The following is a 14,805-nucleotide window of genomic DNA, read 5'->3' as shown; positions in this document are numbered from 1 at the left end:
ATCAAGAAGTTTATTATCACCTCTTTTAAATACCTTAATTAACAAAGTAACTCCATTTATTCTATTTTTAGTAAATGAATGAGTTTCGAGACAATCTCGCCATATTGTAAGTTATGTGTTTAAGTAAAGCGTTCGGGTATAAAGTCCGTAAAACTGGTTGCGCAAGGACAGCGGCGCCTGCGCAGCCAACACAACACTAACAGAGATATTTTTTAAGTTTTACGTAAACTAACAAAGTGATATAATAAGAGTTTTTAAATAAATTGGTGTTTGTTTCTCGATTAATTATTTGTCTTAAATTGTTAATTATCTAAGGACACTCAAGATCTGTTCTATCATATACAGATATTGTTTAATTTGGTACAAGAAATTTAAGATATATCGGTTTTGGTCTGAATATGAAGTCAAATTTTATTTTACTAATTTTCTACAAAAAGTTTCCAGACTTTTGAGTTTGGTTAATGAATATTCGAGAATGGTCTCGCATTTCTGAACTTGTATATTGCCTCGCAAAAGATGGGTCTCTTAATGTCTGCATAACCAACTGCCAACATTCGTATGTCATAGAGAAATAATTCGGGAAGCTATGTTTTTTTTTAAGAACGACTCACGCACTACGGAATTGAATCCTTGTGTCGCGAGGAGTTTCACATAAATTCAAGTCTGCTAGTTAATCGATAAAAAATGAACGAAAATCTACTGTTAAAAAAATTTAAATGGTCTCACAGGTGTTCAGAATTTTCTGGAAAACATGCAACCTTCACCCAAATATCAGCAGTTAACCATGAAAGAAGACATTAGAACAGATGGGCGTTCATATTAACTTTGACACAAATATTTCACAGCCGTTATGACGGAAATATGAAAGATTTTCCCTTATTCCACCATTTTACTAACTAAGTACATTTTATAGCTCAATTATAAACAAACAAGACACTTTTAGTGCTTATTTAATTACTTAATCACGATCATATCCTGTCGACGTGAATAAGTACAGTTACGAACAAAAGATGATGAAAACAATCAGAGGGTCTACCTACTATCACCCTTTATGGTAAGACTGGAGCAGGGCTGGATTAACCATCTTGCGGCCCCTAGGCACAGTTCGTTTCGGGCCCCCCTTTTTCATACCACAGCAACATAATTTTACAATCCCCATTCTTTTTTCATTTTTTAATCGTGAGTGCTGGGCCCCTGCCCATAGTGGGCACTGGCCTAAAGTGCCTTATGGATACGGCACTGGACTGGAGGAGAGGAAGTAAGATAGCATATTACACGGCGTATAGCAGCTTCTCACTCTTCAACATATCCAAATGTCAATCCTTTGCATGCAAACTCTTTTTAAATATCTGAACGTGATTATATGCTGCAAGTTGTTTGAGAACTATTTGAAATAAGATTATTTCATTTTCTGACCGCAAAGGCGACTTGCAGCAATGTATTGCAAGCAAACCACCTCATCTTAGGGACATCTTTAGAAATGAAACGAAAGTGTTTTGGGCGTAGGGGTCCACTCATGTCTAAGATGTGACAATTCTACATTTGTTGACGTCAATTTATGAAGATGACAGATGATTGTTTGCTTTGAATGTTGCAAAAACTATGTGTGCTTGTTTCAGCCAGTAGTGTTCATCGCCCATTCTAGTGCTTAATTAGTTAGGGGCGGCATTATTTTTCGTGTTTCGTTTTCGTGAGAATTATCGAAACTAAAAATAATGTTCATACATTGGAGCGACGAGGAATTTCGTTACCGATTGTACTTTACAATTTATTGGTGTTACATAGTCGTACACTGTTTCGAAGGGCTATAAAAATATTTTGATGAGTTACTGTTCTAAAGGATGTATAAAGCTATTTCGCTACATTGTTTGCTTTGAATGTTGCAGAAACGATGAGTGCTTCTTTCAGCCAGTAGTGTTCATCGCCCATTCTAGTGCTTAATTAGTTAGGGGCGGGATTATTTTTCGTCAAACCCTAGGTAGGTTTACCTAACTTACCAAACCTAACTACCAAACTAAATTTAACGTAGAAAACAAGCAGTAAGTCACATGCACAAATACACGCAGACTCAAAATAAGCATTCGTGGATCACACACATGCGTCAATCTTACGATGTGGTGTTTGTTTGGCGTGGTGATCTTTATCAGTCGCCTATCCATGCAATTAAAACTTATACATCTAATTTGAGAATTTGAGATATGGCAACAGCAGAAAACCGTGAAAACATCGCAATGATATAACTCATAGTTCCTATCTCTTAATCTGTGTTATAGTACAACATTTTTGCTAGCTCTACCTTCCTATTATTAAAACTGGTTCTGTTATAATAGATTAGGTTAATGTGTTGTGGACAAGTTACGCCTGTTTTATTTGAGGTGGAGTGTTTATACTGAGCAATTCCATTGCCAAAAGCTTTCGCTAAGACACGTGAGCAGTTTGTGCTACTGGGCGTTTTACTTTTGTAATATCGTACGAAAAAAGGAATCTAACCAACGGTCAAGTGCGAGTCGGATTGGCGACACGGCTGGTTCTAAAGCTAAAGAAATAAAAAAAGTAATATGTGCTACCAGTAGCATTTGTGAACCTTGATAGCCTTAAATTTTCACATAAGCATTTCTGTTAATGCTTCAACAAAAAATTATAAAGTGAATATAGAGGTTATGTCTGTCTTTATGGTCATAAATTTGATGGATTTGCACTAGCTTATTTAATGTATATTGCATTTTTGTACGGAACCTTTTGTCCGAGTCCGACTACTTGACCAGATTTTAGTATATAATTTGTTTTGTTAAATATTAAACTCTATGCAAATAAATTGGTTTCTTCTTTTGCGTCCATAAAGTCGTTGGTCAATTTCTAAAAATATTAGTAATCATAATTTTTTTCGATACAAATCTTGACGTTTTATGGACTCGGGCGTATTTCCCGAGTTTTATGTTCGCTCTGAAGTTCGTGACGTCATGGAAATAGTAAATCATAAAAGGGTCTAATGAATATGTAAATACTAAAAATAACTTAGAAGTACTTCCTGGTAAAACCGCGGGTTATCATAATTTACGTGGGAATTGTGAAAATATTTGCATACGCGTATAATACGTGTACGGGTTTTCAAAGACAAGAGAAAAATGGAAAACGCTGGAGTAGGCCTTTGTGCTTAAAAACACGCCAATTAGTAATTACTCTATATTGTAGATTTTAAGCATATTTTCTTGATATGTAGGATAGGCAATAGACGATGATAAAATTTAGCTTTTTGAAAGATTAACAAATTCATGGAAATGTTTTCGGTTTCTATCGTATTTTAATTTGATGAGCATCATCCTTTTCGTTAAAATATGTTGGGGTTAGCTTACAATCTAAGCGGACTGCCTGATCTGACCTCCTCAACCCAGTTAGCTGGGCAATATGATACTCCTTAGTCAGACTTTCTAAATAATAGCCGGGACCCACAATTTAACGTACTTATATGTTATGACGTAGATGGTCACCCATCCACCGACCGCCGTATCAAGCGTAGCTTAACCTGTGTTTTACTGAGGCTGGGCTCCTAGTTTTTGATCTTATATACTCAATTTATCGTACATGATACAAGTACACACAGTTACAAGTTGCTTCAACACTAACAGTAGCTCGCTTTCTGCTTACCCGTTAAGGAAAATCCGAAGGTTATGAAGAACTGTCGCGGTGGCAGTGAGCGGTTGTGAATCACGCGGTGAAGCAACGCGTGTCGCGGTCACTGGGCAGATGGGCCGCGGTTTGTATTAATTGCGTGCGTTTCATTGCATTTAGAATGTGATTTTTAAGGATAATAATACATATGAATGTAATATGTATGTTACAGTGTGCTGTAAAGGCTAGTTTTTACTTAACTTAAAAACTGAAAAATACCACCATGTTTCTCAATTTTTCGTGGTTTTAATACCTATGTTAATAATATTTTGAATCATTAATTTGATCCTTACATTTAATTTACAGTATTTTTTCCCTGATACATGTTTGCATATATATGTGGAATAAACAAAAATAAAACTCATATCAAAATCAAGTCTTCCTTATCTAGAAACTTTTTATAAATAATTTTAAAGAACATCTCCATTATAAATTCAATATTAATCTTATAACTTAGATCACTATAGCAAAAACAAGTCGAGGTTTTTGTTTATATTATTAATTGATTTAAATTAATGGCACTTCTATTTATTACTTGTCTATGACTATGTTACGTTAAACCTAAAAAACTATTGACGTTCATGTTATGAATAAATTAAACATGGAATTTATCTTATTTTATGGATAATAAATTGTGTTGTATGTGTGTTTATTTATGGCTACAAACCACAGACAAGTAAATATTATATTTAAATAAAAAGCGAAAAGACATATATAAATCTATAAAACGTGATATTTTTTCTCATAAAGTATTCATATACTCGGAATTACATATATCATCACTTTTGGTGGCTCAAAATAATTGAAATATGTAGAAAAAAGTCTTGGTCCTGCAAGGCAAAAATCTTCCAATGCTGAACAATTACTTCTATACTTCTATACTAATATATAAAGCTGAAGAGTTTGTTTGTTTGAACGCGCTAATCTCGGGAAATACTGGTTCGATTTGAAAAAATATTTTTGTTTTGAATTGACCATTTATCACGGACACGGGCTATATAACATCACGCTGCGACGAATAGGAGCGAAGATACAATGGATGGAAAAAACGGGGAAAATTCTAACCAAGTGGACGAAGTCACGGGCAGCAGCTAGTAATAAATCTCCTCCAATTCATCCTAGACTATTATGTCCAAAACACTTATTATGGCAACACCAATAAGAGAACGATGCCATCTCGCCATCGTTTCCTCCATCAACCGTAGAGGCAACAATTGAACTCCGGTAACACAATCTGAAATACGTTTTTTTACCTCCGACCCAAAAAGAGGGGTGTTATACGTTTTACGTGTCCGTCACCTTGTGGCATCATAGCTCCCGAACTTTTTTGGTTATTAAAGGTGTATTATGTGTGAGTGTTTTTAGATAACTATGAAAATAGGTGTAGTCATTTTTCTTTTTTGGCTCGATGAAAGTATTTACATCCGGGGGTTTTAAACAACATATCAAAAGCCTATTTTGCCATCCAATAATGCAATAGAAACTCATTAAATTTGGCTGTGTTTAGGTAGGAAATATGCTCGTTTGCAATCATAAGTAATTAAAATGTCTTAAACTCCAAAGGCTATTAATATGATGCAGTTACAAGGGTTAATAACACAAAGGTTTACGTCAATGGCATAATTATGCACAAGTTTTATAAACTCAGTTCCACCTCAAGTCTCGGTAACTTGTAATCAGCATAATAAGGAAAAACACAGCTGTGACTAATGCAGTTTTCTAAAATATTTATTTTATAATTTAATTTATATGTAAAGGAAAATTACTCGAAAATCCTTCCGGCTCCATCTGCCGCCCCGTTATGTCAATATAAAAATCGGGTCTTTAAATTTAGAATTGGATGTGTCGATGCTGCATTTGAGTGATAAAAAAAATGATACCGCTGATCTGATCTCTGTGCTGAAAGCATAGAGATCTGATCTTTAAAAAATACCCATGAATCATCTATGGAGTACCCTTCATAACGTAATTGTTGAATGATAAACTCCTTTCGATTTCTATTCCACTGGTCGCAAATTGAGGTCATCCATTATGTTCCTTCCTAGTTGGGCATGTATTTCGGCGAGCCCAGCCACCTGCCGGTCTAGATATTAATTACAGTGTTTATAATACTTTCACTACAACTCGTCCATACGCGTGCCTCGACACGCATGTCCCGATTAGACTCCATCACTATCAATCGACTTAATCGATTCGATTCTGATCTATGACTATCGGAGGTTATCGCATGTCGTCAGCGTTCACGCAAAATGTCGCCCGATCTTAAACTATTCACTGCGCGTGAGTCGAAGGCTTTCAGTCTGATTAATATACGAAATTAGCCTCAGGAGCGAACCAAGCGAATAAAGTTAGTCATTATAAATGTATGTGTGTGTGCCGATTGGGGCAACGAAAAAAAAAAACCAGTGTTGCCGAAACTACTTGCGTCATACCTTCTTGCTTGACACGCCGTACTGGCCGTAAGACAGTTTTATAGTCTGTGGGAGCCGGTTTAAAAAAAAAAACGCTCCGCGGCCTGCGAGTCGAAAACGGAACGCGCCAGTCAGCGATTGAGCGCGCCGCACATCACACGTCTCCGTCCACTCGCGCCGCAAAATTCGCGCCACGGATTAGAAAGTTTCGTAAACCTTTACGCAAATTCCGCGTTACGTGTGTGTGTGAGTGTTTTTACATTTTATTAATAATATATTTGTTATTTTGGTGTATGTTTCTGTGTATTGTGCTGTGAATTGAGTACATGATACAAGGAAGCTGACCAAAGGCCACCAAGATGCTTATAACGTAAGTTTTTAAATATTAAGTGACGTGATTAGAATCATAATTAACATGATTTGATTAATGTTTAATTATACTACTGAAGGCTGACATCCTCCTCGGGAGTGTTAGGTAGGGCAGTTATTTGTTCGGTGACCTCAATTTGTCTGTTTTATAATTTGACCAGATTTTAAGCAAACAGCATAATATTCGCGTTGCGAAAACTTCGGTCAACTCCGATGTCGTTCGGAAACTTTCGACTTGACCCAGAAATGGTATTTTCTCAAGTATTTGCATTAGCACCACTTTATATGAAACCGAGATGTAGAAATATGCTCTGTTATATACGCATGTTTCTTAACGGTTATGACAGCTGATGAATCAGATTATGTAATAATCGTTGCGGCTGCTGCGAAATCTATCGATTCACTACGATTGTCATCGATTGTTAAACATGAACTGAGGCTCATAATCGCAGATGTTTTGTTGTAAACGATTAATTTCTAAATCGATTACTCACGAACACTAATTGTTTGTGGCGTAATTACAGTTTTATTGTATTGATAATGTTGGTGATTGAATGAAGGAAAATTTTAGATTTTTTCACATTTCTTGCTGTTAAGAAGTCCAGGTATGACTCAATATATTTAAAAAAAACTTGAAACAAATTTAAATGCAAAGTAACTTTCGATTCACCTTTTTGGAAGCACTAAAACCATGACTTCATAAATCATAATTTTCAAGCAGATAAATTAAGTTTTCTAAATACTTAAGTAACTTAAAAATACAGTCGCACAAAAGCCCGGTTTACGATTTTCGTACGGAACATTCGACACATTCATTCAGAGACGATAATTAGTTGTTCATTTGTCACATTTCAATAGCCCTGACTAACCCTACTAGGCAGGTGCTTGGAGTTTGAAACAATAGCTAATACTTATATTGTGAATATTATACTACACATGATCACTTGTGCAGTCGCGCACTTCAATACGATGAAAGACTCGAGAAATGTAAAACCGAGTAATAAAAATATCGAATCTTGACCAAAATTAATACCTACTAATATTATAAACGCGAATGTGTGTATGTATGGACGTTTGTTCTTCTTTCACGCAAAAACCACTGGTCGGATTTACACGCAACTTGGTAGACTGATAGTTTATAACCTGGATTAACAGAGGAGGCATAGCCTTTTTTACGATTTTATGCTCTCTGTAATCATTTTCGATTCAAAGCGAGCGGGCCCACAGGCAACAGCTAGTTATTTTTATATGTAACACAATATTATGTACTTTGTCACTTTAATTTATTTTTCAATCTCTAAAGAGCAATGTATATTAATGTACCACATCTTGAGTGGTTTATAAACGTCATTTAGTAAAATACTACGACAGATGTGACAAGATTGACCCAAGCGACGGATTCTTGCTAAGATTATGCGTAACTTAATACGGTAATACCGCAAAACTTTGCAATTTTTCATGACCAAAGAGTTTGCGGTCAATAAATACTTAGTAAGGTTGACCATGAAAGATGGACGTTGGTCACCAAGTTCTGAAGATCGATCCAAAATTGCTAAAATCGTTGTAAAATAACTAATATTTGAATAGCTTCTATACACTATACTATCAAAAACACGACTATATTGTTATCGCTACTAATATTATGAATGTATGTTTGTTTGTCTCGCTTCCACGCGAAAAATACTTAACTAATCATCGTGAAACGTTGTTGTACTACTCGAAAAAAAACAGGCCCATACTTTACAGCGATACAGGCGGGGCCGCGGACGACCGCTTGTACTAAATAAACGGTCAAATACTTCACAGTTCCTACCATTGTAACAGACTACCCATGTAAGTGGTCATATGACTTTAAGTTGCAAAAGTCTGTAAAGACGAATTCCGCAATACATTTAATGATTTTAACACTTTCCTCGTCCGTTCACGGTCTACATCCTACACATAACAAGTTCTAGACATTGCAGGTTAAGATATTGAGATACTAACGTTTCGTTAGGTAAAACACTCTTCTCCTAAGTAATCTATGAAGTTGCTAACCGGTTCTTCTTCATGAAAATTACATTTTGGAACCGCGTTCTTAGAGTGACTAGCTCTGTGTTTAACGTTTCTAGAAGTCTGTTTATTTTTAATAAAATAATTGATTTAATGATAGATTAAGATTAGAAAGAGAAAACCATATTCAAGAGGTAAATGATTAAATAATTCACATAATTGTTCATAACGATCAAGTGGAGGTTCTGCTATAGAGGATACTGAGGCTCCTTAAAGTATTTTGAATGACTAAAATTGTGTATGTGGAACTAGTTGTAGTATTAAAGGAGGTTTCATCTAGATAATATTAATTTATATACCACAAACTAGCTTCAACTTGAATGCATTGTAATACAAATAGAGGACAATAACTCATGTTTTTTAGTCAGAAACTCTCGCTTTAAAAGAAAATACAACCAAAATATCCACACAATATTATTAATAATTAATTAAAAGTGTAGTTGACAAACGAGCAAACATTTTCTTTACCCCACTGCTTCAGAAGGAGGGTTATATTTACGTCAAATCTCGGCCTTTCAAACATCTTAATAACATTTGCTCTTAACAACTGATCTTAAAATGATTTCCTCTCGCATCGAAACCTCATTACATGGTTATCGCGAGTGAAAGTATTCCATCATAATTAAGAACCACCGAAATTAACAACAAAACGTATGTTGCAAGCACATCTTAAATAGGAACAATTTAATGCCTATATTTATTTCGTAACACCGAAAACATAAGTACTCATTAAAATATTTTATGAATAATTTTAGACATTGCGATTGTTTATGGAATCGCGTTTTTCTGTTATGTAAAGGATTTTACGTGAGTTATAATGGTCAAAGGCTCGGAAACTAATATTAATGTGTGTTTTATTGTGCATTACGTTTTGATGGCCGGTAATGTGCGTCTGCGCACATGTTGTTATGCACATGGTGTTTTGAAACGTCTTTTGACGAAATATTGACCACATTTGATTTTTGATGTTTCCATCACATTTCCGGGTGTTAGTTTGCGAGGACTATGTCCGATACCAATAATTTATTGATTCGATTAAATATCTTAGTATTCGCTGCTTTTATTTTGATATTTAAACATCGTAAAAAAAGATGTCTTCAATAGTTTTGAAGTTCATACAAACCTAATTAAGTAATTTATATTCAAGGACCTTTTATGTATAAAAAGAAAAAAATCTTCACGTCAACACATCACAATTCTAAAATAAAACATCGTTAGGAAAATTCCATTATCCATACATTATTAACTGCCGACTGGTGTTGTTAAGAGTTTAATGATAACTTATAGTTAACTTATTAGCTAACTTAGTTTCCTAGATATGCTGAACATACATTATATATTAAAACTGCTCTAATTATGTACTATATTCCTTGTATAGACATATGTAATTATAAGTATCTAAGGGATAATTAAAAATACAAGGAAGTGAGCAAATATATTGTTTATTGAATGTTAATATAGTGAAATAAAAATTCTATGGAATTAAAAAAAAATAGTCTGTTTTATAGTGCTCTCCGAAATGTTTACTTTTGAGATTTTTTTTATCTCTTCTGTCGGAAATCGCTTTATCGCGAATAAAGAACAAGTTTTATGTTAATTTCTTCTATCTGACATAAATTGAAATATAGCTCTTTGAATTATAACGTAATATAACTTTGTCTAATTTAAGCCTAAGCAAAGTTCATTGACTTTTGAAGAACTCTTGTGTGGGGCCATTAATATTTGATTAGGATTGAAAATATTTTTCTCACATGGACAAAAACGTGACTGTCTTGAACCTATCTCACGTTATATGATCAGATTTTTATGAGAAACTTGATTTACTTGAGAGTAGAGGTCAAAAGATCTTAAAGGCTCTTTCATTGTATCCTACGATTTTCCACACCCAAAGGGTAAAAACAGAACCTATTTACTAAGGCACTGCTGTTTCTTTGTTTGTTACCAAACTGTATCTCATGAACTGTTAAAGCTCGAGAATTGAAATTTTCACCTTTTGATAACCGTCGCGTTACATGACTGCTGAGGTAGATTGCTTTAAAAATATTTTATTGAAGCTTAAATAAAAAGTAGCGTTCAATAGAGTATAAAAAATATCCTGAATGACTTATAAATGTGAGAGTACTTAAGGTTGTTTTGTTGGGTGACGTGATGAGGACCATGCTCCCAAACTGGCAAATACTCCAACAAATCTAAACACAAAACGAAAGGCAGTCCTTAGAGAGAGTTTTCAGAATTTTGAAATCCCCTTATTAGTCTTTGTATTACCTAATTCGTTTCTGCCTATCCCCCAATTTACTGCTAACTTGAAGTTCCATGTAAAGTATGCCGCAGTAATGATTCATTTCTGTTGAACAGTATTCCAACCGCAAGTCGTTCGTTTCGAAGTACTATCGCGAACAAACCTGCGGTCTGTTAGTAATTTATTGCTTCTAATCAATTGTGCAACGGATACCGATACATAATAAATGTATAACTATGTATGTTGGTAGTGCACAGCTCGTATACAAGTGCTTGGAAGATTCAATTATAATGAGAAAATTGTGCCCTGCAAGTGGTTTTAGATGTTCTTTCGTGAGACTGTTAGTAAGCATGATAGAATGTCACCAAACACAACTTTTAAACGGCACAAAACGAATTTCATTCAGTATGGGTAAGATTACGCTTACCGCGCAGGCTGGTTCTTGCGGCCCAGAATAGAGAATCGTGGAAGTATTTGGTTGGGGCCTTTGCTCAGCAGCTGGACACAGCGTCCACTGTGCGCTAGAGAAAATGAAAGATCATTCGCACATAATTTACCTTTAATACAAAATAAACCGAATTGAAATCGCTTAATCCGTCTGGGAGCTATAATGCTGCATACAGACAAATACGTCAATCTTATAATACTCCTCTTTTTGTGTCGAAGATAAAGTATGAGCTGGGTTGTTTATTTTCGGATCAATCAATTGATTTCATATAGAGTTTCCCAAACATCACTTAGTGATATTCATATAATCGTTTTGTCTCTACAATTCACGTTACGGCAACAGAGACAACTTGGTACACTGGTGTACTTAATCGGACTGTTATATGTCATTGGTATAACAGAGTTTAGCTACGAATCAAAGAAAAAAATTAACCTTCAATCAATCAATTGAGCCTATTGAAGTCCACCGCTTGACAAAGGCCTCTCTCCCTAGTTGCGCCAACACTCATTCCTCCGCCTTCCACATCCACAAAAAATTAACCTCAACTAATTGAAAATACAATATCAAATTTCGTTAACAGTAAGTTACATATTTCGCCGGTCATGTTAGTATAAAAACTCAATGTTTTTATAACATATAACGTTTCATGAGTCAGTTGAAGAGGAATGACCCGCGAAACTTTCCAGACTGTACTGACTGTACTAAGGTTATTCATCAATAAGGTGACTTGAGGCGATGACCTCTGATTTAAATACTAAGATCTACGTTTATGGGATATGGCTTTGTTAATATAAGTACCAATGCAGGGAGTAATGGACACTTATCTGAGTTTGGAGATCGCTATGGTCGGCTAAGCACGTCAAACTTATATTATTGTAGAATACTAATTAGTTTTTAAGAAATAAGGTTAGTAACCCTTTTGTTGGTATCAGTTTTATTTGTGAAATTAAAATGTTAGCTCTCCTTTTTTTAGTGCTGATTTTATCTTATATATTACAATGAGAGAGGGTGCAATATTATCGTAGACAAGTTTATTGATTCCAACAAGTCTATTCCACGGGTATTTTCATCAACAGTTTATAAAAATCACTCACTCAACGGCACCAGCTGATTTAAAATACCGTATTTAACATGCAGCGACTGCCTGCCGAACCTCTCCCTCCTCACCTCCATTTAACTGGTTGATATATTATACAATAGTAGAGATTATATTTGAACCTTACAATTTACGTAACTCTTAAAGGGCTGCACTCATAGCCGAGTGGTATGAGTCACCGCGCCAAACCCACTGAGCACGACGTGTCGCTGGATCGATCTTCGCATAAAACAAGCATTTTACTGGACCATAGATGTTCCTTCTAAGTTTTTGTATGTAACTTAAGTAGGTCCGCCGTTCATAAGGTTATCATTGTCACCATATATCTCTACATTTAAAGTTTCACATTTCATTACTTAAGCTCTTAAGTCACAAAAACTGTTCATTAATTAAACACTATTAAAGGATATGATTTCTCTTAAAACCTACTATTCTGACCAAGAATGAACTGTAATAACACACCTTTAAAGTTGAAATTCCTTTACAAAGAGGCGTGTCGTCATCGGCCTTGCGTGTACACTGCCGTGCAATATAAATTACACAGTTTAAGCTGAGATAGGTTTTGGCGCTCAAATTATTGTGCTCAACTGTACAGGGTTACTTGTTAAGTAACTGTTTGTGGCCTATCATTAGCTTGTAATAGGAGGTTTAAACAGACCTATTATTGTGAGGAAAAGTTCAAAAGGAGTAGGTATGTAAGTGTAGTGTTGTGTGATAATTGGAACATGCAAGGAGCGTTCTGTGGTGTGTTTTTTGAGCTGGCAACAAAGCCATACAGCTTTAGTAAGATTGACTTAACATTTTCAATTTCATGGTATATGATACCCTTTATGTCTCTTGGTTTACAAAATAAAGTTAGGTTAGGTTCTAAGAAAACTTTGCTTCGCAGTTTCTCTTTGCAGCACTCGCTTGCATTATAAATGTATAGCCATTTAGCGTCAGGATATTAATTTAGTATTACATAATGTATTGGACAGCATTGATAAATAAGTATTATCATCTAAATTGTTACACTGCGATAATATCAAACAGATCTTTACTAATTATAGGAAAGGTAACATAAAATATTAGGCTAACGATATTTTATTTATATCTATTTGTTAATATGAGATAATGCCACTTATATTACATAATCCATTTCGTTAGTTTTAACCTAATAAACGAAAATAGTATAAACTTAAAATGTATTCAAAATTAGATTGTAGAGTTTCTCACTATGATAAATAAATGAAATACAAGCTGTTAAAAAAAAAAAACAAAACAATTCTTACACTATATAGTTACACCTCCGGAACCACGCTTCAATCGACAACCCATTCACATAATAAAAAGAAACCGTGATAATTCGACCTTAATATACTTCTCGCAAAAAGCCTACTTCACATAACACCAACAAAAAACCACCTCGCTACTCCTTTCTTTTGTCCGCCAGTGTATCGACACAGATCGACTGGACACATTCCATCTCTGCCTCCCTTACGCAATCTGTAAGCGAGCGCGTTACATAACCGGCAATGTAAGAAAAATAAAATTATAAAACCTTCTTGCTCTGATTAGGTACTGTTGTAATGAGATGTTTGATAAATAAGAAATGCGGTAGAGTGATAGATTGCGACATGCAAATGTTATATGCATTGTTATATCGCGATGTTCTATCTCGTTCTGTTATAAGGTGGAAAGCGAGACGGAATATAATGTGGTGCTAATCGTTGTTTAATGTCTCAATGTGTTTCTATGTCTGTATTACTGTGATTGCTGTGCTATTGTGAGAATGTTTTAGTATTGCGACGTTTTAGTTTTAAGAGCTTAACTATTTGTTTTCAACGTAACTGAAACAAATCATATGGTATACATTATTTTTTTCTTTTTTTCTTTGTTGAGCCTACCGGATTTTTATACATTATACATATAAGGCGCTTCGTTAATGACCTGACGATGATTTTGTAAACCAAAGTCAGTCAAAAGAGTGCAATAGTTTCTCTATAAAAACAGATACTTTTCTCCGCCATTTTAAAATAACGGGGTCGTTGTTTTGTTAGTTTGTTTGGTAAAAGTTTCAATGCTAAGTTGTCTAGAAAACAAGGTCTGTTCCGAGAACTTTTGTTTTAGGCTTTTTTCGATATTTCTTGTCTTTTTTAGACCAATCTTGGAATGTTTTTAGGGTTAGAAAACGATCTGAAGGTGAATGAAACCGTGCCTAATTTGCTTAGTCATAATCATTTACTTTGATATATCAAGATACTATTTAAACCAATCTTGACATCTTACTAAATATGTAACATCCAAGTATACGACAAGACAATTCATTTTCTAAGAGAGCTACTAATGTTTTAAAAGCAATCGCATCTGCTCTACATTCCTGTGAATTTTTTGAACCGACTCTACGTTTACCTCACCATCAAATTAGTACGATTAACATCCTACTTAAATTCGTCAAATTTAATCAGTCAATATACATATATATATATATACTAATATATAAAGCTGAAGAGTTTGTTTGATTGAACTGAGGAACTACTGG

The 14,805-nt window shown here is 34.7% G+C and overlaps 1 protein-coding gene across 3 annotated transcripts in view; it reads left to right on the top strand.

Moving 5' to 3' along the window:
* LOC113494954 (ABC transporter G family member 20) overlaps nucleotides 1-14,805 on the top strand; it is an 87,894-nt gene that overhangs the window by 28,552 nt on the left and 44,537 nt on the right. The window contains exon 1 of one of the 3 annotated variants that reach the window (XM_026873495.1): nucleotides 6,134-6,450. The exons of the other annotated variants lie outside the window; for them this stretch is intronic. Within the exon in view, the coding sequence (XP_026729296.1) occupies nucleotides 6,440-6,450 (11 nt within the window). The 5' untranslated portion in view covers nucleotides 6,134-6,439. Of the gene's footprint in view, nucleotides 1-6,133; nucleotides 6,451-14,805 lie in introns of those variants that run through there. 3 annotated transcript variants of the gene reach the window in all.

This window comes from Trichoplusia ni, chromosome 6 (assembly GCF_003590095.1).
Source record: "Trichoplusia ni isolate ovarian cell line Hi5 chromosome 6, tn1, whole genome shotgun sequence".
NCBI lineage: Eukaryota > Metazoa > Arthropoda > Insecta > Lepidoptera > Noctuidae > Trichoplusia > Trichoplusia ni.
The sequence above is the reverse complement of the archived record's forward strand: the minus strand, read 5'-3'. Positions and strand labels throughout refer to the sequence as shown.